This window comes from Callithrix jacchus, chromosome 5, assembly GCF_049354715.1.
Source record: "Callithrix jacchus isolate 240 chromosome 5, calJac240_pri, whole genome shotgun sequence".
Lineage (NCBI taxonomy): Eukaryota > Metazoa > Chordata > Mammalia > Primates > Cebidae > Callithrix > Callithrix jacchus.
The window spans coordinates 138,267,671-138,291,271 of NC_133506.1; the positions used below are offsets into that span (position 1 = coordinate 138,267,671).

Genomic DNA, 23,601 nt, shown 5'->3' on the forward strand with positions numbered 1-23,601 from the left:
TCTCCCTTAATGGTCAAGCACGTTCTCCATGACAAGACACAGACCAATTCACCAGCAGGATTTCTGCCCATCCCCAATTAGCCAGGGCAAAGTCAATCTCCTTCAAAGCCTGCCCCACTCTCTCTGTGAAACCTCCGCTGTTCGTTCTGGGTGGGCTCCTCCAGAGGACTCACAAGCCACAGGCCTCTCCCCTTCTGGGCTGTGCTAGCAGCCACTCACAACTCTGCTTTAAAGCTGGCACAGACAAACCTTGGGCCTGTGAGACTACAGAACTGCTCAAAGGACAAGATCTAAAGCCCTGTCTTCCACTGTTTTTCCTGCCAATCATCTCTTTCCATTTCATTTCTCTGCTCCTAATTCCAAAACAAAAGTAAATGTTGTCAGGCAGAGCCTACCCTCACCTGAGTGTGGCCTCTCTTCCCTCACATTCATGTTCATGCAGTTCACAGGGCTCTCCTGAGAACTGTGACCTGGGCCCAAAAGCCTGTCACAAGTCATCTGGAATCTTCTGCCTTCCCACACAACCTGGCCTAGGCTTTTCTATCCCCAAGTATGTGGTCTCACCCAGATCCTAGTTCCCACCTGCACACTTCCCACTTGGCATGCAGCAACCCCAGCCCCATCCTGGTCTTGATTCTGAACTGCCTCCTTCACACCTCTCCTTCCCTCCCCCCATCTGCTCCCAGCCCACCTACCCACCCACCACTGGGCTCCCGCTCAGCCGTCCTCTGAGACCACTGGTGGTCTTTGACGTCACCAGAACCAGACGGCTTTTTACAGGCCTCCTCCTTCTGCGTGGCACTGGGCTCGGACGAGGACGCTTGCTCCAATTTCCTGCCTCTCCCCATAAACAGGGGCCTCCCACGCCTGCCCCATCCTCTGGTTGTCTCTTCACTCACCTCCTGCACCGCTTCTAGACCAGAACTTTCCCAAAACACAGATCTGAAGGCATCTCCTTCCTGGCGTTCAAGCCTCCCCCAGATCTGCCTCTGCCTCCCACCCCAGTCGACCTCCTAGCTCTTCCCTGTGCTCTGCCCTCCATTCCTGGATCTTTCGCCTCATGCCCTCTTCCCTCTAGCAACAGTGACGTTAAGCTGGCACAAGGCACAGGGCTATCTGGAAAACCGTCTACTCCTCCCTCTACTTTACAAGGACCAGAGCTCTTATGCCGTGTCATCTGCACACACATGTGCACACAGTCCTACACAGACAAAAATATCTCAAAACCCAGAAGCAAACCGGCTTTTTGTTCTATGTGGCTATGAAACTTACGTTCCTTTAAGTCAATGGGTCTCAGTAAGAGAAAAAAAAATCCTTCTACCTTGCTTTAAAATGAATTTATGACATATATGGTGTCAACCTAAGGTGTAGCAGGCCCCCTAGTTTCCATTTACTAACCCTGACTGAAAGCACGTGTTCAATCAATGAACAATTGATTGAACAATGGGAGTGAGGGATGCTCTCCACATGCTCCTCCTGGGAATAGAGACCTGGCGGCCTTTCAGCCGGCTTCCTCCCCAGCAACCAGTCCTTGACACTTCAGAGAACCACCAGGGAAAATCACACATAGCCACAAACACAAACACATTCAAAAGACTAGGATACATGAGGCACCATTCTTAAACGAACAGTTACAGTACCTTTGTTGGGAGGGTATTTCGGCTTTTTCCCACCACCGACTAAAGCTAAATAGTTGCAGCGAAATAACATTTCGACATGGCCAACTCCTCCTTCTAGAAATTCTGAAATGATAGTTTTAAAAAGACAAATGTTACAAGTTAATATGTATATTTTACAATAAAAAAGAAAAAAAGTCAAGACAACTAACACTCAGCAATTTTCTTTCTTTCTTTTTTGTAAGAGATAAGATCTCACTGTGTTGCCCAGGTTGGAGCGGCAGTAGCTATTCACAGGCACAATCACAGCTCACTGCAGCCTTGGACTCCTGGGCTCACATGATCCTCCTGCCAAAGCCTCCCAAGTAGCTGGGACTTGCAGGTCATTTTTAATCAGCCATTTATGGCCAGGTGCAGTGGCTCACACCTGTAATCCCAGCACTTTGGGAGGCCAAGGCAGGCAGATCACGAGGTCAGGAGTTCGAAACCAGCCTGGCCAACATGGTAAAACCCCAAGTTTAGTCTCTACTAAAAATACAAAATAATTAGCCGGGTGTGGTGGCATGCACCTGTAGTCCCAGGCTACTCCAGAGGCTGAGGCAGAAGAATCACCTGAACCCAAGAGGCAGAGATTGGAGTGAGCCGAGATCACACCACTGCACTTCAGCCTGGGTGACAGAGTAAGACTCTGTCTCAAAAAAAACACAAAAAACAAAAAACAGACCGGGCACTGTGGCTCACAGCTGTAATCCCAGCACTTTGGGAGGCGGAGGTGGGCAGATCACGAGGTCAGGAGTTCCAGACCAGACTGGTCAACATGGTGAAAACTCCATCTCTACTAAAAAGTACAAAAATTAGCTGGGCATGGTGGCTCATGCCTATAATCCCAGCTACTTGGGAGGCTGAGGTAGGAGAATTGCTGAACCAGAACCTGGAAGGCAGAGGTTTCAGTGAGCCGAGATCATGCCACTGCACTCCAGTCTGGGCTACAGAGCAACACTCCATCTCAAAAAAAAAAAATCAGCAATTTATATCCAACTATCATCAGAAATGAGAACAGTGACTGAATAAGAAAAATACTGAGTGCTAGATTTCCAGCTTCTGTTTACTGTCATCATATTCACTGTTTCATAAAGGCTGAATATACAAATACAACACCCTAAGAAGCTAACTTAGCAAAATGTTTAAGATATTTAAATCCACATTTCAAGAGGCAGCAACACCTGTAAACTCTGAGAAAGCACACTAAAAGCTTTTAATGTTTAGGAGGCCGAGGCAGACAGATCAGGAGGTCAAGAGATCGAGACCATCCTGGTCAACATGGTGAAACCCTGTCTCTACTAAAAACATGAAGATCAGCTAGGTATGGTGGTGTGCCTGTAATTCCAGCTACTTGGGAGGCTGAGGCAGGAGAATCACTTAAACCCAGGAGGTGGAAGTTGCAATGAGCCGAGATCATGTCACTATGTCACTGTACTCCAGCATGGCGACAGAACAAGACTTCTCAGAAAAAAAAACCTTTAGTGCAAAAGCTCAGTGCTTTTTATCATTAGCTTTTTTTTTTTTTTTTTAGAACCAGGTTCTTGGTCTGTTGCTCAGGCTGGAGTGTAGTGATCACAGCTCACTGCAGCCTCAAACTCCTGGGCTCAAGGACTTTCATGCCTCAGCCTCCTGAGTAGCTGGGAATATAGGCACACATCACCATGCCCACTTAATTTTTTCAGAAAAATGTTTGTAGAGGTGAGGTCATACGGTATTGCCCAGGCTGCTCTTGAACTCCCGGTCTCAGCTGAACCTGCTACCTCAGCCTCCCAAATTGCTGGAATTACAGGTGTGAGCCACCAGAGTCTGAAATGCTCCAAACTGTTCATGAATTATGTAAGAGGAAAATTCCCACAGGTTTTCAGAGTTTTTCATGACAAAAGGATGACCGGTGCTCTAGCAACATGGGAACACTGATGAGAAACTCCCACCTTCTGTACATCCATGTCACTGAGGCGAAGGCCCACCAGCTGTCTATAATGACATGACCTCTACCTCTCCAGTCATAACTGCAGAAAATGACTCAAATGTGCCTCAGTTTCATCTCTGAGATATTTAAAATTCTAGGCAGCCGGGCACAGTGGCTCACACCTGTAATCCCAGCACTTCGGCAGGCAGAGGTGGGAGGACTGCTTCAGCACAAGACTTCAAGGCCACCCTGGGCAACATAGGGAAATCCCTTCTCTACCAAAAATAAAATTAAAAATATTAGCCAGGAGCGGTGACACATGCCTGTAGTCCCAGCTACTAAGGAAGCGAGGCAGAAAGATCCCTCAAGCCGAGGAGGTTGAGCTGCAGTGAGCCAAGACTGCATCTTGTACTATAGTTCAGGTGACACAGCAAGACCCTGTCCCCCCACAACCCCCAAGAGAAAAAAAAATCCATATTATCCACAATGAAAACAACTTTTTTTGAAAGAAAAGAAGAAAAGAAAGAGAAAAAAAAAGGAGTGAAGGAGAGGAAGAAAGAAGAAAAAGAGGGAGAGAGAACAGGAATTTTTATTCTAAAAATGGGTATTAATAATGGCTGATCAATATTTTGTATATTTAAAGTGGAGAATGTATATTTTGTGTATTTAAAATGGAGAGCTCTATAAATATTTATTAAGTTTACTTGTTCCGGATCTGAGGTCAAGTCCTGGTTGTCCTCATCAATTTTCTGTCTCGTTGAGTCTAAGTCTCTTTATGGGTCTTATGTATCAGGGTGTTAGGATCATTAGCTCTTATTATTGCATTGATCCTTTTACCCCTATATCTTTGTTGCTGTGAAATCTATTTTATCAGATGCGAGAATCGCAACTCCTGCTTTTTATTTATTTATTTATTTTTGCTCTCCATTTGGTTGGTAAGTCTTTCTCCATCCCTTTGTTTTGAGTCTTTGTGTATCTTTGGATGTGAAATGGGTCTGGATGCAGCATACTGTTAGGTTTTGGCTGTATCTTTTGATTGGGGGATTTAGTCGACTTAAATTTAGGGTTACTGCCATTTGATGTTAACTGGCTATTTTATCCATTCGTTGACATAAATTCTTCTTTATGTTGGTGCTCTTTACGTTTTGGTATATTTTTAGAAAGGCTAATACTGCTTGTTCCTTTCTATGTATAATGCTTCTTTCAGAAGCTCTTGCAAAGAAGGCCTGGTGGTAATAAAATCTCTGAGTACTTGCTTGTTCATAAAAGATTTTATTTTTCCTTCAATTGTGAAGCTTAGTTTGGCAGGATATGAAATTCTGGGCTGAAAGTTCTGTTCTTTAAGGATGTTGAATATTGGCCCCCACTCCCTTCTGGCTTGCAGGGTTTCTGCTGAGAGATCTGCTGTAAGTCTAATAGGCTTCACTTTGTGGGTAACCTGACCTTTCTCTCTGGTTGCCCTTAGTATTTTCTCCTTCGTCTCAACCCTGGTAAATCTGACGATTATGTGCCTTGGGGTTGCTCTTCTTGAGGAATATCTTTGTGGTGTTCTCTGTATTACCTGGGGTTGAATATTGTCCGGCTTTGCTAGATTGGGAAAGTTTTCCTGAATAATATCCTGAAGAGTATTTTCCAGCTTGGATTCATTCTCTCCGTCACATTCAGGTACACCTATCAAACGTAAATTAGGTCTTTTCACATAGTCCCATATTTCTTGGAGACTTTGCTCATTCCTTTTTATCCTTTTTTCTCCATTCTTGTCGTGTCGTTTTATTTCATTAAGTTGGTCTTCGACCTCTGATATCCTTTCTTCTGCTTGATCAATTCGGCTATTCAAACTTGTGCATATTTCGCTAAGTTCTTGTGTTTTTCAACTCCGTTAGTTCATTTATATTCCTCTCTATATTTATATTGTCTATTCTTGTTAGCACTTCGTCAAACCTTTTTTCAAAGTTCTTAGTTTTTTTACATTGGGTTAGAACAAGTTCTTTTAACTCCCAGAAGTTTCTTATCATCCACCTTCTGAAGCCTACTTCTGTTAATGGAACACAGTCCTGCATCAGGGCTTGTTCAGTTGCTGATGAGGAACTGTAATCCCCTGGAGAGGAAGAGGGGTTCTGATTTTGGGTATTCTCAGCCTTTTTAGGCTGGTTTCTTCCCTTTGTTATAAATTTATCCATCTGTCGTCTTTACAATTACCGCCTTTCTAATTAGGTTTCTGAGTGGACATCCAGTTTATTGATTCCCAGCGATGGAATCTGAGCAACCCACTGCGCCAGCCAAAACAGCAGCAATAAGACTGATGGTGCTCTTCTGCCCGGGAATCTCCGGTCTGGCTTTCTTCTTGAGTCTGTAAAAAGCGGCTCTGCCTTCCCAGAGCTCCAAACATTGGTCAGAAGGGCAACCAGTCCTGTTTACTCTGCATGAAGAGCTGCTGCACCGAGGCGCCGGCAAAACCGCTGTGCTGGTCACAAGAGTCGCGCTGGCGACCCATGGGGCTCCTCCACTGGGAATCTTCTGGTCCGTGAGCGACGAAAATTCATCTGAAAGTGTGGCATCCTCTTGTTCCCGAGGGCTTTTACTGGGAGCTACAATCCCGAGCTGTTAGAGATCAGTCATCTTGGATCCAAGAAAACAACTTCTTACAGAAACTTACACACAAGCCATCTCAAAGTAATTCTGGCTTTAACAGCACGTGGCTATAGTACAAACCACAATGATTACCATGGCGCAGGGAGGCCATGCTCCCCCTCCGCCCCCGCTGCCAAGGCCACAGCTCCTTTACCCTCTTAGCACAGGACACTAATCCCCAGCAACTGAGGCTACTCTTGTTCCAAAAACTCACTCCCCATGCAACAGGAAGCATAACTGCCAGTTAACACCTGGTTTCTAACTTGAACAATCCTGAAGAGATGGATGGATTGCAATGGGCCAGAGCTGAGAGGGAAGAACTGCTAATTACCTTCCATCAAACAAATGCTGTGACCACTCAAGGGAGGAACGGAGTTTCCTCAACAAATGCTTCCAGGGAAACTGGCTGTCCACAAACAAAAGAATGAAGTTGGGTCTTTATCTCCCACCATATGCAAATATTAATTCAAAATGTGTGAAACACCAAAAAGACAGACCCTAAACTACAGAACTTTTAGAAAACAGCTGGGTATAGTAGCTCATGCCTGTAATCCCAGTATTTTGGGAGGTCAAGGCAGGCAGATCTGTGGGGACAGGAGTTTGAGACCAACCTGGCCAACACAGTGAAACCTCATCTCTACTAAAAATACAAAAATAAGCTGGGCTTGGCAGTGGGTGCCTGTAGTCCCAGCTACATAGGAGGCTGAGGCAGGAGTATTACTTGAGCCTCGGGGACAGAGGTTGCAGTGAGCAGAGATCGCACCACTGCATTCCAGCCTGGGCGACAGAGCAAGACTCCATCTCAAAACAAAAAAACAAAACAAATCAAAGTAAAACAAGCAGCAAGGGCAATGTGCTTTTGAAACTACATCCAATTTTAAAACTTCTGTGCACCAAAGGACACAATCAACAGAGTGGAAAACGCAACCTATGGAATGGCAGAGTGTATCTGCAAATCACACATCTGGTAAGTGGGTAATATCCAGAATATGTGAAGGAGTTTTACAACTCAACAATAAAAAAATTAATAACCTGGTTTTATAATTGGCAAAGAATTTCTTTCTCAAAGATGATTTACAAATGGCCGAGAAGTACAAGAAAGGACACTCAACATCTTAGTCCTCAGAGAAATCCAAATCAGAACCACGGGATTCCACCTCATACCCATCAGGATGACTTTTTTCCTTTGAGACAGGGTTGCCCACGTTGGAGCGCAGTGATGAGAGCATGGCTCACTACACAGAATGGCTAATATTTTTTTAACCCAGAAAATAACAAGCACCGGTCAAGATGTGCAGATATGGGAACTCTCATGTACTGTCTGATATAGCTGCTCTGGAAAAAAGTATGGCAGGTCCTCAAAAAATTATGAAGAGGCCAGGCACAGTAGTTGATAACTATAATCCCAGCACTCTGGGAGGCCAAGGTAGGACAATGACTTGAGGCCAGGAGTTCAAGACCAGACTGGGCAAGATAGTAAGATGCTGCCTCAATTAAAAAATAATAAAAAGATCAGACACGATGGCTCACCCCTATAATCCCAGGACTTCAGGAGCTGAGTCGGGCGGATCACTTGAAGTCAGGAGTTAGAAATCAGCTTAGCCAACATGGTGAAACCTTGTCTCTACTAAAATTTCCAAAAAATTAGCTGGGCGTGGTGGTGAATGCCTGTAATCCTAGTTACTTGGGAGGCTGAGGCAGGAGAATCACTTGAACCCAGGAGGTAGATAGAGGTTGCAGTGAGCCGAGATTGCGCCACTGCACTCCAGCCTGGGTGACAAAAGCAAAACTGTCTCAAAAAAAAAAAAAAATTATGCATCATTACTATAAAACAATACGGATAAGCAAAAAGTAGAAAACACTGCGAAACATCATGTATGTACTTTATTTTTTGAGACAGGGTCTTGCTCTGTCACCCAGGCTGGAGTGCAGTGGCATGATCTTCACTTGACTTCCTGGCTCAAGCAATCCTCCCACCTCAGCCTCCTGAGTAGATGGGAGGACAGGTGTGAGCCACTCCCCCCGGCCATGTATGATCTAAACTTTGTGCATAAACACTGTTCCTATAATACCACCTATGCTATTCTCTAAGTTATTTTTCCTTTAACAATGCCATGGCCACCTCTCCATGTCAGAATTCACAGACTGGTCTCAGCATTCTTACTGCATTAGTGCACCATTTTAAAGATGTGCCATAACCACCATAATCAATACTTTCATGGCAGTCATTCAGGTTCTCCCATTTTTCAATCTTGGAAAGTGTTGCACTAGTATCAGTATAGCAGCATCAAACAGTGTATCTAAAAGGAACACATCTTGCCAAATTACTCCACAACAAGGCTCTACCAATTTAACCTTCCACCACCAGGTCATGAAACTTCCCCTTTCCAGCTCCTTCCCAAAGCTACACACCACCTCTGTGTCCTTCCCACCTGCAGTGATCCCCAACCCCACCCCCATCCCATGACCCCACCGCCTTGCAGGCCTCCCGTTTCTCTGACACCTTCACCTGGCACGCTGGGTGAGTACACTGAGCATGAGGCTCACAGGACCTGCTGTGAACTAGATGTTCTGAGGCCCTGGGCTGTATGCATCAGGTTGGGTGGGCTGTGGGCTGCTGGCGTCAGGAACTATACAGATGCTCAGTGTGTCCCATGAAGGTGCCTGCCAGTCTAACTCCTTACTCCATCTCCAGCCTCGAGTGAAGCACTCAACGCCCAACAGGTGCCTGACAACAACCCACTTGCCATCTACTGGCACAGGATGAGCAGCCTTCACCTGTGGCTCAACCTCAGACACGCGGCATGCCCTCTAGATCTCTGAGTCCTCTTTACTTCTCCCTGTGTGGCTGCCAACGTCACGACACATGAGTGCTGGTCACCCAGAGAAATGCAGGCCGCACTGAAGACAGCAGAACGCCTCAGAACACCTCTGCTTAGCCTGCAGACCGAGCAAGCTCACCGGGCTGGACCTAAGTTCCACAAGTTCTACTCAGCTCTTGACATGGGAGAGCTGTGTTTTTAAGTGACAAGTGCAGCTGACTTTTCATGTACACTCTTCTATGTCTACAACCATGGGGTACTCAAGTATCATTCCTGAAACACTTCCATTCGTTCCCATGACCAGTGAACTGTTTTGCAGTGTACTCTCGGTTGTGTGTGTATGTCAAATCCCAGTCCTCCGCTGTGATACCACAGCGTCACTATGAGGACCATGACAGGCTGCAGTCTCCACTCTGGGCAGCCTTTCCTGGGTCCCAGGGGCCTTACCAGAGGAGAAAACAGCACTGTCCTGACAGCCAAGCCGTCTCTGGAAACAACAAACCTTAGTGTGCAATGGATGCAGCACCTATGTGGCAGAGAGGGAGAACACTGGCCCCCATGACTGAAGGAGCAGGGATCCCCAAGAAGGCTTCCCTGAACGACCGCTTCCTGTTCCTGTCAAGTGGCGGACAACATATCTGGAAGAGGCAGTCTGCTCAGAGCCCAGTTTCCTTACTCAAGGCCACAGTCACACTAGAGAACATGCCACAAGCCCAGATCCGGGACACACTGCAATGCAGGCTTCCTTCCCCTCAACTCGGGAAAGCAAACCACTGAAATTAAAAAGGAACAAGGGCAAGTCCGCTGCTGGTCTTCACGTTAAACTGTAGGCTGCCAGACACAGAACAGCAGATAAGTATGTAAGTGCACAGAGGCAACCTGCTTAAATGTGCCATCAAAAAGACAGTGTGGCCCTACTGTATCCATTTCAACGTTAGGGCCTATTGACTCACTTAAGCTAGAAACGGGAGCATGCCACATGTGCACATGAGAATTCACTGCATGCTAAGCTCAGGGACAGCAGGGCAGGGCTGGCAGCCGCACAGGACCGGTATGTGCGGGATGCACTAAACCATATCAATGGTATACTTTTCTGGAGAAGTTTTAGATGCTTCTTGTCCAACTTTTTTTTTTGAGACGGAGTCTTGCTCTGTCACCCAGGCTGGAGTGCAGTGGCATGATCTTGGCTCACTGCAACCTCCACCTCCTAGGTTTAAGCAATTCTCGTGCCTCAGCCTCCTAGTAATTGGGATTACAGGTACACACTGTAACACCCAGCTAATTTTTTATATTTGTAGTAGAGATGGGCTTTCTCCATGTTGCCCAGGCTGGTCTCGAACTCCTGGGCTCAGGCAATCGGCCTGCCTTGGCCTCCCAAAGCGGTAGGATGATAGGCCTGAGTCACCATGCCTGGCCATCTAACTCATTTTTGTAAGAAATGTTGAATTTACTGTAAACACTTTATTAATTAGGAAGCAGCTGTTAATACGCTGCTGTGGCGTTATGAGAGAGACATGTCAGGCGCGGTGGCTCGCACCTGTCATCCCAGCACTCTGGGAGGCTGAGGCAGGCGGATCACCTGAGGTTGGGAGTTCGAGACCAGCCTGACCAACATGGAGAAACCCCGTCTCTACTAAAAATACAAAAAATTCTCCGGGTGTGGTGGCAAAGGCCTGTAATCCCAGGTACTTGGGAGGCTGAGGCAGGAGATTTACCTGAACTCAGGAGGCAGAGGTTGCAGCAAGACGAAACTGCAACACTGCACTGCAGCCTGGACGATAGAGTGAGATTCTGTCTCAAAAAGAAAAAAAGTGTTGCAACTACCTATGTGCATAAAGCAGAACTGTCCTAATTTACTATCACAACCAAAACAAAGTAACTGTAAACTAGATGCATGAAAACCACCACCACCACCTGTAACTTGACAGTTCCACTGACTTCCTCTATAAGAGTAATGCAGGTGGCAGCTCCTGTTGATAATGACAGCGGTGTCATACACTCCCAGCACCTAACGTGTACAGGCATCAATCTATGTGTCTTATACATCCCAACTCATTTTTACAGTAACTCTAGGAGGCAGGCATTATTATCAACCTTATTTCACATATCAAGGAAATGAGGCCCAGAGAGGTTGAGAAACTTGCCCACAGTCACATAGCAACCTGGTCAAGGGCAGAACCAGGACTTGAATGAACACAGTGTGGATGCAGCCTGAGCTCTAAGCTCCCAGGCCAGTCTTCCTATCATCAATTAAGGAAATGCACCCTGACTTACAAAATAAACTCCCAGATATAAAGCACCACTTACTGTTTTACATCCCAGGGTTATAGGTAAGACTACTTGAAAGACGTTTCTGCTGCCAAAAAAACCTCTGAAAATCCCTGCTGTGACAGGGAAAAGGCACAAGAAGTTCACGCTGATCAGTACTTAACTAGAGAAATCAGGCCAGGGCCCAAGCCTGCTCAACACACTCCTGTACCCCTCGGCACACATAGAAGCTGAACAAAAAAAAAAAAGAGGACAGCTCCCTCCAAATTTATGGGGGGCCATGAACCCTATTTACTTTTCAAAAATAGCCATCGCCTCCCAGCTCCACCTGCAAGGTTAAATTTAGACTCTGAGGGTTGGAAAGGGGAGAAACCAGGAAATGTCCGTTAACCCTTACCTTGTTTCTCCTTTTCTTTCAGTGGATCGGTGTTATAGACTCGGAATCCGTTTTCCATCCCACATGCAAAGCATCCTAAAGCAGGAGTGAAAAAGAGACATTAATCCCCTGGCCTGGAGTGGGGAAAGTAAGAGGTCTGGAGAAAAGAGCGACTACTGAGGACTCTTGCAGATGCTCAAACCACACGGACATGATGTGTGCTAAGTCACAACTCCTTTCCTTGTACAAGGGTTACCCAGTGACAAACACATCCTAGCAGGACATTCTGTTTGTCCTTTAGCACACATCAAGGAGTCTTGGAGTCGCTCACGCTAACTTCCCTGCTGCACACGATCCTTCTGTGGCATTTCTGTGGCCCAGGCTACCACTTGAACTCTTTTTTTTGAGACAGAGTTTCGCTCGTTACCCAGGTTGGAGTGCAATGGCGCGATCTCGGCTCACCGCAACCTCCGCCTCCTGGGTTCAGGCAATTCTCCTGCCTCAGCCTCCTGAGTAGCTGGGATTACAGGCACGCGCCACCATGCCCAGCTAATTTTTTGTATTTTTAGTAGAGACGGGGTTTCACCATGTTGACCAGGATGGTCTCTATCTCTTAACCTCGTGATCCACCTGCCTCGGCCTCCCAAAGTGCTGGGATTACAGGCTTGAGCCACTGCAACCAGCCCAAACTCTTAACTCCTTACCAGCTCCCTCGAAGTGACAGCCACTCTGTCACTAAGCGTTTCCCTTCACCTGCCTCTCACTAACGTTCACCACTGGCCTCTTGTTCCTAATACACTTCTTTTTTAAAATTATTTTTCATTTCCATCTTAGTTCAGGGGTACATGTGCAGGACGTGCAGGCTTGTTACAGAGGTAAACATGTGCCACGGCGGTTTGCTGCACAGGTCACCCCATCACCCGGCCACTCATTATCTACTCTTCCTGATGCTCTCCCTCCTCGACCCTCTGCAAATACATTTGAATGCTGTGTGTCAGGTATCACACCAGATCTTGGAGGGGCAGTGAGTGACACACGCGAAGGACACACCTAGAGGACGACGGCCATGAAGCAGGCAACGCTGCCCACTGTGGACACCAGGCGAGGGGACGGGCAGGGTGCTGGGGAGACAAGAGGTAGTCCCAGACTCCAGGAACTGGGAAGGTGAGGGAAGGATGCCCTTTCCCATTTACAGAATGGCTCTTAGAAGGCAGCTCTCGATGTCTCCCGTGACACTGCGCCCACCTATAAATCATCCTAATTTCTTAAAACCCTGTTAGTCTCAATGAGTTACACAGGTCATTCATCCTAGTCACTGTCTCCAAGTCACACACCAGGCTGTTCATGGTCCAAATAAATATCACTGTCACGAACTGAACAAAGCACTTAAGTGCGAAGATGAAAGTGTGTGAATACTTGTATATGACCCAAGGACTATATTAATCTCCTTAAATGCCATGTCCAACTGTTGGCTATATGAAGCTGTGGCTGGAAAGAGAAAAAAACAAACCCTCCATTCATTTTTTATATGAAATGTTGCAAAGTCTGGTTCCTCACAATGACTGCAAAAGTGGTGTGAAAGCCAAATGCAAAGGCCTTCTAAAAAGTCCCATCCTAGGCCAGGCACAGTGGCTCATGCCTATAATCCCCGAACTTTGGGAGGCCAAGGCGGGCAGATCACTTGAGGTCAGGAGTTCAAGACCAGCCTGGCCAACATGGTGAAACCCCATCTCCACTAAAAATACAAAAATTAGCCAGGCATGGTGGTGGGCACTTGTAATCCCAGCTACTCCAGAGGTTGAGGCAGGAGAATTGCTTGAACCTGGGAGGCAAAGGTTTCAGTGAGCTGAGATCGCAGAGCTGCACTCTGCGCTCCAGCCTGGGCGACAGAACAGGACTCCATCTCAAAGAAAAAAATAAAACAAGCAAATAAATACATTTCCATTCTACTAAATTTAATCTGCCATTCCAGTTTGGGAGCCATATTACTCTACCTTATCAGCTACCCTTCCAAATGTGAAAAGCATGCCTGTGTTTTTGTCCAAGTCACTTATAAAACTGTAGACCATAACAGATCCAAGGACCTCTGACAACTACCCCAGTAAACTAAGCACACATTTTCCAATCAACTCTTGCACTGTGAAACATAATTCACTCGGGCCTGGAATCTGAAACTCACTTGAAAATGCTATGTTGTTATCGCAAGTTATTTTGCATCACAACTCGCTCTTTATGTTGTTGGACTCATATAATCTGAATAGAGGAATCCCTTGCTGGAAAACATGAAAATGATAAAGGAGTTTAATCTACCTGTCTCAACCATTACATCTTCCCCAAGCTTTAACCCCATACTTGTCTTCATCAGAACACATACGTTTCTGACAAAACACTTGTATAAAGATACCCACTGGGCATGGTGGTTCCTGCCTGTAATCACAGCACTCTGGGAGGCCGAGGCAGGTGGATCACCTGAGGTTGGGAATTCAAGACCAGCCTGACCAACATGGTGAAATCCTGTCTATACTAAAAATGCAAAAAAATTAGCCAGGCATGGTGGTGGGCGCCTGTAATCGCAGCTACTTGGGAGGCTAAGATGGGAGAATCGTTTGAACCCGGGAGGCAGAGGCTGCAGTGAGTCGATATCATGCCATTGCACTCCAGCCTGGGGGACAGAACAAGACTCCGTCTCAAAAAAAGTAAATAAAAATAAAAATACCCAAACCACCTCCTAAAAATCCACAATAAAAAGGCAAACAACTCAATAGAAAAATGGGCAAAAGACTTAATATATTTCACAAGAGGATATTTAGATGGTCAATAAACATAAAAAATCGGAAAAATGCAAATAACACAGAGAGATTTACATAGCCACCAAAACGACCACCAAATGTGAGCTGGATGTAGAGCCATGGGAACTCTCAGACCTGCTAGTTGAGGGCGAAGTGGTGCAACCACTTGGAAAACTATGTGTACTATCTACTATACTGTGAATTCTACTCCCTGATACATAGGAGTATATGCCTTGTGAAAATGTCAACACATGTCACTGAAAGACATGTTCTAGAAAAATCATAGTAGTACTATTATGCTTATACAGCCAAAAACTGGAATGTACCCAAATGCCCAACCATGGTAAATGGATATATGAATTGTTCTATATCTGGACAAAGGAACCTTGTGCATCACTAAGAATGATCTGGCCAGGCATAGTGGCTCACACCTGTAATCCCAGCACTTTAGGAGGCCAAGGCAGGTGGATAATGGGGTCAGGAGTTCATGACTAGCCTGGCCAACATGGTGAAACCCCATCTCTACTAAAAATAAAAATGAGCATGGCAGGGGGGCCACCATGTAATCCCAGTCACTTGGGAGGCTGAGGCAGGAGAATCGCTTGAACCCAGGAGGTGGAGACTGCTGTGAGCCACAATCATGCCACAGCACTCCAGCCTGGGTGACAGAGTGACTCCATCTTGGAAAAGAAAAAAAAAAGACTGATCTACAACTATACTCAATATGGAAAAAAAAAATCACAAGCATGATGTTGAGTAAGAAAGTACAGAAGCAGGCAAAACGAACCCATCGTGTTAGAAGCCAGGTGGGGCATTTACTGGAATCAAGGGTGGCCAGGTGTATTCAATTTCTTAATTGCTGGTGACAGGTGTGTTCAGTTTGGAAAATTCATCACCTGAACACTTATGATACATGTACTCTTCTACAGGTATAGTACATTTCAGTAAAAAGAAGGCATCACAAACACCAAATGGTTGGAAACCATCCTCTGAGGAGGCTAGGCATCACCCTGCTACCTCAGCAAAACTTTCTTCCCAAAGAAACCCCAGCACACAACCCTGGGGAAGCTGACAGCACCCAGGAAGCCTGACTGGCCATAGGGCATCACAGTCAGTGAGACGGAGTGCTTTTAAATATGTGTGATCCACAAATACTCCCCACTCTCAAACCTGGAACTACAGAAGCAGCCCAAGGAACTCTGTAGCTCACGCCAGCATGGAGTACGTGTATATACACAAACATTTGTGTTTCCCATGGAAAGTGGAAGAAAGCAGGCTGACACATGGTAGAAAAGTGTGCACCAACACACGGAGTGGTGAACACTGACGCGCACATTATCTTCAAGAGAAGACAAGCCTAAATCCCAGCAACTTGGGAGGCCGAGGCGGCGGATCACAGGAGGTCAGGAGTTTGAGACCAGCCTGGGCAACATGGCAAAACCCCACTTCCACCAAAGGAGGCTGAAGGGGAGAATCCCTGGAGCCCAGGAGGTCAAGGCTGCAGTGAGCTGAGATCGCGCCACTGCACTCCAGCCTGGGCGATAGAGTGAGACTCCGTCTCAAAATATGTAACGTTTAAAAAAAAAAAAAAAAATTCCTCACAAATACGGGATCATACAGCACCTGCCTGGATTCTCTTCCAAGACAAAACTTCCAAAGCCACCACGTAAAACCTCGCAGAAGTCAGTTGCAGAATAACGGCCATTCCTTTCCTTCCCAATTATGGCCTTTGGGAGTGCGCCCTTCAAATGGGAGGTGGGGAGGCGACCATCCGAATCCAGGTCTCGCCCGCCCCCCGCGGGAATCCGACCGCCCCGCGGCATCCCGGGCAGCTCCGAAGCACCTGCGGAGCTGCGGGGAAGGAGGTTGCCCTCTCTGGGGGCTTTACATCATTCAGTGCCTACACCTGGATTCCGCCTTGCGAAAAGCAGCAAGATTTCCCTCAAAGGCCTCCTTCGGTCCTTTCATTCCACCAAACACGAGGAAAAATCCCGGGGAATGGGAGTGGGGGTGGGGAGGGTGACATTTTCCGATGAAGCCGACGGGAAAGGTGAGACCCGCACCCGACCCGTGGCTCTAGTGACCCCACGCGACTTTCGGCCCAGCCCGGGCTCCCTGCTGGAGCCTCGAGCGAAGTGCGGGGCGAAATGGGGCTCCTGGCAGGGCGTCAATCACGCTGAGGGGAAAAACCCCGACAGCCGCGGAGCCCGCGCGGAGCCGGGGGACCGGGTGGGCGTGGCGCGGCGGGGAGGGCGGCTTCAGCGCCGTCTCCCGCTAACATCGCCCTCGGTCCGGGACCGCCAGCGCGGAGCGGCCACAACCCAGGGGGCGAAAGCCCGGAGAGTGGGGGCTGGTTCGGGCCTGGTCCTGACCCCGGCTCGGTTTGGGAGCGGCGGCGAGGGCCGGGAGGGGCTTCGGAGGGGAGCCCGGGCGGGGCTGGGGTCCCGGCTGGGAAGGCCTGGACGGAAAGGGGCACCCGGGAGAGGCCGGAGCGTCGGGGACCCCGGGGCCGCGGGAAGGCCCCGCCGGGCAGGGCGACAGGGCCGCGCCGCGCGCCTGCTCACCGTGGTCCTGGTTGAAGCCAGCGTAGAGCAGCCCGTTGCCGTGAGGGTTACACGGCAGGAGGTTCATGGCGCCGCGGTGCTGGGTCGCCGCTCCTCAGTGCCTCATCCCGCTCGCAGGGGCCGGTGGTCTGGTCCCCTCTGGCGGGCGCTCAGGCCGCCGCGGCCGGAAGTGTCGGACGTGCGTGCGTGTTGGACGTGCGTGCGTGTTGGACGTGCGTGCGTGCGTGCGTGAGCGCACGCGCGCGCCCCGCCAGACAGCCTGTGGAGCGCCGAGCGCGTTTAACCGAGTCGGGGCAGGGCGGGGAGGGAGCGCCGAGCGCGTTTAACCGAGTCGGGGCCGAGCGGAGAGGGATCACCGAGCGCGTTGGAGGGAGGGCCTGGCCTTGTCAGGCGCGGGGCCGCCGCGGGAGGGAGGATGGCGCCTTGACAGCTTGGCACCGACACCTGACGGTCAGAGGAAGGAGGGAGAGAAGGGAGGCTGACCGAAAACTGAGGCCCGGTGCCTCATCCCTCAGGAGAGGCATGCCCAGAACCGCCACATACTACAGCCCCCTTTCAGGACACAGAGACCCCCAGGACACAGGGGACCCCCAGGACACAGACCCCCCCAGGACACAGAGGACCCCCCAGGACACAGACCCCCCCAAGACACAGGACCCCCAAGACACACAGTTCCCCCAGGACACAGAGACCCTCCAGGACAGGCAGCTGCCCCAGGACACAGAGGTCCTCCAGGACACAGAGGACACCCAGTACACAGACCCCCCCCCAAGGACACAGATCCTTCTGGACACAGACAACCCCCCCAGGACACAAGAGACACCCAGGACACGGAGGACCCCCCCCCCAGGACACAGGTCCCACAGGACACAGAGAACCCTACAGGACACAGAGGACCCCCCAGGACACCAAGCTGCCCTAGGACACAGAGACACAGAGGACCCCCAGGGCACAGAGAGGCCCAGGACACAGACACAAAGGCCCCCCAGGGTACAGAGAGCCCCAGGACACAGACACCCCCCAGGATACAGAGACACAGAGACCCCCCAGGGTACAGAGAGCCCCAGGACACAGAGACCCCTTAGGACACGCAGCTGCCCCAGGACACAGAGGCCCCCCCAGGGCACAGAGAGCCCCAGGGCACACACACACCCCAGGGCACAGAGACACAGAGACCCCCCAGGGCACAGAGAGCCCCAGGACACGGGCCCCCCACAGAGAGCCCCAGGACACAGAGACACAGAGGCCCCCCAGGGCACAGAGAGCCCCAGGACACAAACACCCCCTAGGACACAGAAACACCCAAGATACAGAGTCCTCTAGGGCACAGAGACCCGCCAGGACACACAGCTACCCCAGGACACAGAGACATAAAGGCCCCCCAGGGCACAGAGAGTCCCAGGACACAGGACCCCCAGGACACAGAGGTCCTCTAGGACACAGACTCCCCAGGACACAGGCCCCCCCAGACAAACAGTCCCCCCAGAACACACAGCCCATAGAGGACACAGCCCCTTAGGAACCTTTCTAAAGGACAGGCGATCCTCACACAGCACAGCCCCTGCAGGACTCCAGGCCCCTCAGGCCACAGCCCCCTCAAGACACACAGCCCCCCCAGGACATACAGCTCCCCCAGGACATAGCCCCCTCAAGACACAGCCCCCCCAGGACAAGAGGTCCCTCCCAGGACTCAGAGGCCCTCAAGACATGGAGCCCCTTCCCAGACACGCAGTGCCCCCAGGTCACACAGCTCCCCCACCCCAACACAGACCTCCACCACAGGACACAGAGGCCCCAGGATACACATCCCATAGAGGACACAGCCCCTTAGGACCCCTCCTAAAGGACAGGTGATCCTCACACAGCACAGCCCCTCAGGTCACATTGCCCACAGGACATAGTTCTCCACTCTTAGGGTCAGGCTGCTGGGGTCCTCCTGGTCACAGAGCTTTGTCCTTGGGCTTGGCTCATGCAGTGGATGACTGTGGGGGCCTGAGTTGTGGCCCCTGCCAGGGAGTCCTCTCCACCCCTCCTCACTCTCCTGCCTCTATCTGGGTCCTCTTCCTCCCCTCCTCACTCTCCTGTTCCCTCCTGGGTCCTCTCCACCCCCTCCTCACTCTCCTGTCCCCTCCTGGGTCCTCTCCACCCACTCCTCATTCTCCTGCCCCCTCCTGGGTCCTCTCCACTCCCCCTCTTCACTCTCCTGTCCCCTCCTGGGTCCTCTTCACTCTCCCTCTTCACTCCTGTCCCCTCTTGGGTCCTCTCCATCCCCTCACTCTCTTGTCCCCTCCTGGGTCCTCTCTACCCCCCTTCTCACTCTCCTGTCCCCTCCCTTTTCCCTGCAGCACACCTGATCTCCTAAGAGGTCCTGGCCCTGTCCCCTCACAGCCACCTGCCCTGCCTGAGCTGATGCAGATCTCTCAGCCATGAGAAGGAAGGAGCTGGGCTCTAAGCTCAGAGCACTGGCCCACTCACTGCTCTGCATTCAGAAGAGGGCCAGGCGGTTCCTGTGTTATGGGCATTGAATACCTCGAGAGGGACTCCTCTCTGACAGTGACCAGGAGCCTCGGGATGGTGGAGCTGGGCCGCCCAGGCTGTGACTAGGGCTCAAGGGCCCAGGTCCAAATCACAGAGTGAGACCTAAGTACCGTCCAGGGGCTCAGCATGCTCCTCCCTGGAGGGCATTGGGTTCTCCTCCGTGCACACTTCGGGCACCTGCTGTAACACGCGTCACGTGGGGGAAGGAGAGAGGCGTGGGTAAGGGGCATTTCCCTGAATTTCTCTGCATGCCACCCTTGAGGCCTCCTTCAGTTCACATTTTACTTCACATTTTACAGTCCCAGTGGCTGTAGTGCCGGTGTATCCTAGCCAGGAGACTCAAAGTGGCCCTCCCCACCACAGTGGGTTCAATGGTGGTTCTCAAAAGATGTGTCCTGGGGGGTTGAGGAGGAAGGATGGGTTGAGCCCATGAGGTTGAGGCTGAGGCTGCAGTGACCTGAGATCATGCCACTGCACTCCAGCCTGGGCAACACAGCAAGACCCTGTCTTAAAAGAAAAAAAAGATAGGTCTACCTAGAACCTGAGAATGGGGGTTCTTTAGACAAAGAATAATTGCAGATGTAATTAAGGATCCCGCAATGAGATCATCCTGATTTTGGGCTGGGCTCTAAAGCCGATGACCCATGCTCTTGGAAGAGATGGGAAGAGGGGAGATCCAGGGAAAAGACCACCAGAAGCAGTGGGACTGGAACACTCAGCCCTAACTCAGCAAGTACAGGAATCCAGGCAGCCACCTGGAGCTGGGAGAGGCAGCAAGGTTCTTTCCCAGAGCCTCCAGGCCTGGGAGGAAAGGAAGGCTGTTGTCCAAGCCACCAGCCTGTGGGGCATCTCAGGCTGGTCCCCCCATGTGGGGGACCTGAGATGTGACTACGAGTGAGGGACAAGGCTCATCTCGCCCACCCTTCTCCAAGGCAGGCAGAAAGCAGAGTCTCAGCTCTGGGGGTGGAGAGAATGAGACTTACATACTATTTTATATATATATATATATCTCCTGGGCTCAGGTGATCCTCCCACCTCAGCCTCCTGAGTAGCTGGAACTACAGGTACACACCACCACACCAGCTTAATTTTTTGTATTTTTAGTAGAGACAGAGTTTCATCATGTTGTCCAGGCTGGTCTTGAACTCCTGGGCTCAAGGGATCCACCCACCTTGGTCTCCCAAAGTGCTGGGATGACAGGTGTGAACCACTGTGCCTGGTCTAATGATGTATTGTTTAAAGGTACAACACATGTGGACACACATGAAGAAACCAGGAGGGCCGGGCCTGGTGGCTCACGCCTGTAACCCCAGCACTTTGGGAGGCTGAGGCAGACAGATTCCCTAAGGTCAGGAGTTTGAGAGCAGCCTGGCTAATGGGGTGAAACTCCACCTCTACTAAGAATACAGAAATTAGCCAGGCATGGTGGTGCACACCTGTAGTCCCAGCTACTCAGGAGGCTGAGGCAGGAGAATCGCTTGAACCTGGGAGGCGGAGGCTGCAGTGAGCCGAGATAGCGCCACTGCCCTCCAGCCTGGGTGACAGAGTGAGACTTTGTCTCAAAAAAAAAAAAAAAAAAAAACAAAAAAAAAAAAACTGCAACAGGGGAAGGGGGTGTGTGGTTGACCCTGAAGAACAGCCCTCAGCAAGCACTGGGCCCAGTGCCCAGAGCTTGTGCACGTTGCTATATATGGCAGAGGGGACTTTGCAGATGTGACTGCCTTATTAACCTTGAGATGTGGCTGTCAACCTGGATTATCCAGAGGGGCCCCACATGAAATCACAGGGGTCATTATGGGAAAGAGGGAAGAGGGTTGTTGAGAGAGAAGGCTGTTGTGTGACCACAGAGGCAAGTGGGAGGGATGCAGCCGGGAGCCTGGGAACTCCGCTGTCTAGAGGAGCAGGAGGCCAGGGATCGACTCTCCCTGGAGACTCCAGAAGGAACCAGCCCTATGGACACCTGTATTTTAGCCCCTTGCTCCTGAATTGTAAGGGAGTAAATGTGTGTTGCTTTAAGTCTCTAAATTTGTGTTACTTTGTGATAGTTTGTATTAGACTGAAGAATGGCTCTCTAAGATAGCAGGTTGTCATCTCTGGAACCTTTAAATATGGTATTCCTGGCCAGGCACTGTGGCTTATGCCTGTAATCCCACCACTTCGGGAGGCTGAGGTAAGCAGATCACCTGAGGTCAGGGGTCCAAGACCAGCCTGGCCAGCATGGCGAAAACCTGTGTCTACTAAAATTACAAAAATTAGCCAGGTATGGTGGTGCACGCCTGTAATCCCAGCTACTTGGGAGGCTGAGGCAGGAGAATCACTTGAACTTGGGAGGTAGAGGTTGCAGTGAGTGGAGATTGGGCCACTGCTCTCCAGCCTGGGTGAGAGACAGACTCTCCCTCAAAAAAATTTTTAATTAAATAGATAAATATGTAAGTAAGGTATTCCCTTATTTTGAAAAAAGATCTCTGCCGATATGATAAAGTGAGAGACCCTGAGATGGTAAGACTGTCCCAAATTGTCTGGATGTCCCCAGGTGTCACATGCTTCTTGAGGCAGAGGAAGGATTGACACACGTAAAAACACCACATGGGGATGGAGACAGAGACTGCAGTGCTGTGGTCGCAAGCCAAGGAATGCCTGGAGCCCCCAGAAGCCAAAAGAGGCCAGAAGGGCCCTCCCAGAGCCTCCAGAGGGAGCAGCACCTTGCTCTCAGCCCAGCAATGCTGACTTTGGACGTGGGCTCCAATGGTGACAGAACACATCTGTGATTTCAGGCCCCCAGGCTGCGGCAGTTTGTTACAGCAACAGCAGCAGACCTTAAAACCTGCACCAGGGGCTTGGCAGGCACGGCTCTACTTCAACTGCTGCATGTTGGGTACACAGGCATTTACATTCATGACATCACTGTTGATCATTAAAATAGACATATTGAGCTCTGTTATATGTAGGATCCATTTCACAGTAAAACTGTTAGAGAACCTTTGAAGAAAGCCATCACCCTCATCCCCGTTTCTGCAGTGGAACGTGGAGCAATGATAAGATTTCAGGCTGGGCGCTGCGGCTCATGCCTGCCATCCCAGCACTTTGGGAGGCTGAGGTGGGAGGATCACTTGAGCCCGGGAGTTCGAGAGCAGCCTGGGTAACTTATTGAGACTGTCTTATGTGGTGCACACCTGTAGTCAGCTCCTCTGGAGGGTGAGGTGGAAGGACCTCTGAGCCCAGGAGTTCAAGGCTGCAGTGAACCGTGACTGCCCCGCTGCACTGCAGCCTGAGCAGCAGAGTGAGACCCTGTCTCTAAAAGGAAACAAAAAAATTCAAGGCAAGGAGTCAGGAAACCAGCAGATGATGGCGATCCTCCTGCAGACCTGGAAGGTTAGCATCTGCCTGGTCAAAGGCATCGAGGTCGTACGCCTGCCTCTCACCCTGGTTACACAGCTTCCTGTCACCTCAGAGGGCACCGAGAAAGAGCAGGGCAGCCCCTGAGCACGCACAGCGGGGCTTTGACTGGCTCCTTTGGACTTGACAGCCCCACGGACAAGGCCACCCTGTGGCTGAGGACCAGGACAAGAGCAGGGCCCCCTCTGCACACACGTGGGAGCAGCGCCCCCCGTCCTGCTGGATGTGACCGTCACTTTTTACCAATGACACTTTGCACCTTGCTCTGTTTTTCATACCTTCTAGATAAGAAATGTTAAGACAGTAGGTCTCAGGCACCCCCACTTCCTGACAGCATCCAACAGAGTGAAGCACAGTTGCCTTGGACACTCCCCCAAAGCCTCCGTGAAGTTGCCCCATCCCACACATCCTCCCCAACACCCTCTCCATGGTGTGGGGTCTCCATGCTGCAGCAAGTTGGGGTGTTTGCGGTGGCTTGGATCACCAACGGGTATTGGCCAACAGCTTGGACGGCACTTCTGGGCTCCTGGGAAGCAGCCAGTCACCTCACCTAGAAGAGGGTGAAGGCTGGAGCAACAGCAACTGCTTTGAGACCAGGTGGAGTTTGGAATCCCTCTTTCTGCATCCATCTCCCTCTCCACAGTGGTTCA

General features: G+C 50.1%; 1 protein-coding gene across 3 annotated transcripts in view; it reads right to left on the bottom strand.

Annotated features, from left to right (window-relative positions):
* The window catches only part of WDR45B (WD repeat domain 45B), a 63,158-nt gene extending 45,971 nt beyond the window's left edge, over positions 1-17,187 (bottom strand). For all 3 annotated transcript variants that reach the window (XM_035302250.3, XM_008997977.5, XM_002748853.7), the window contains exons 1-3: positions 17,018-17,187; positions 11,686-11,760; positions 1,641-1,742 (exon numbers count right to left, since the gene is read on the bottom strand). In XM_035302250.3, coding sequence (XP_035158141.1) covers positions 1,641-1,742; positions 11,686-11,760; positions 17,018-17,084 — 244 coding nt within the window. In that variant the 5' untranslated portion in view covers positions 17,085-17,187. The remainder of the gene's footprint in view (positions 1-1,640; positions 1,743-11,685; positions 11,761-17,017) is intronic.
* Positions 17,188-23,601: the final 6,414 nt, after the last annotated feature.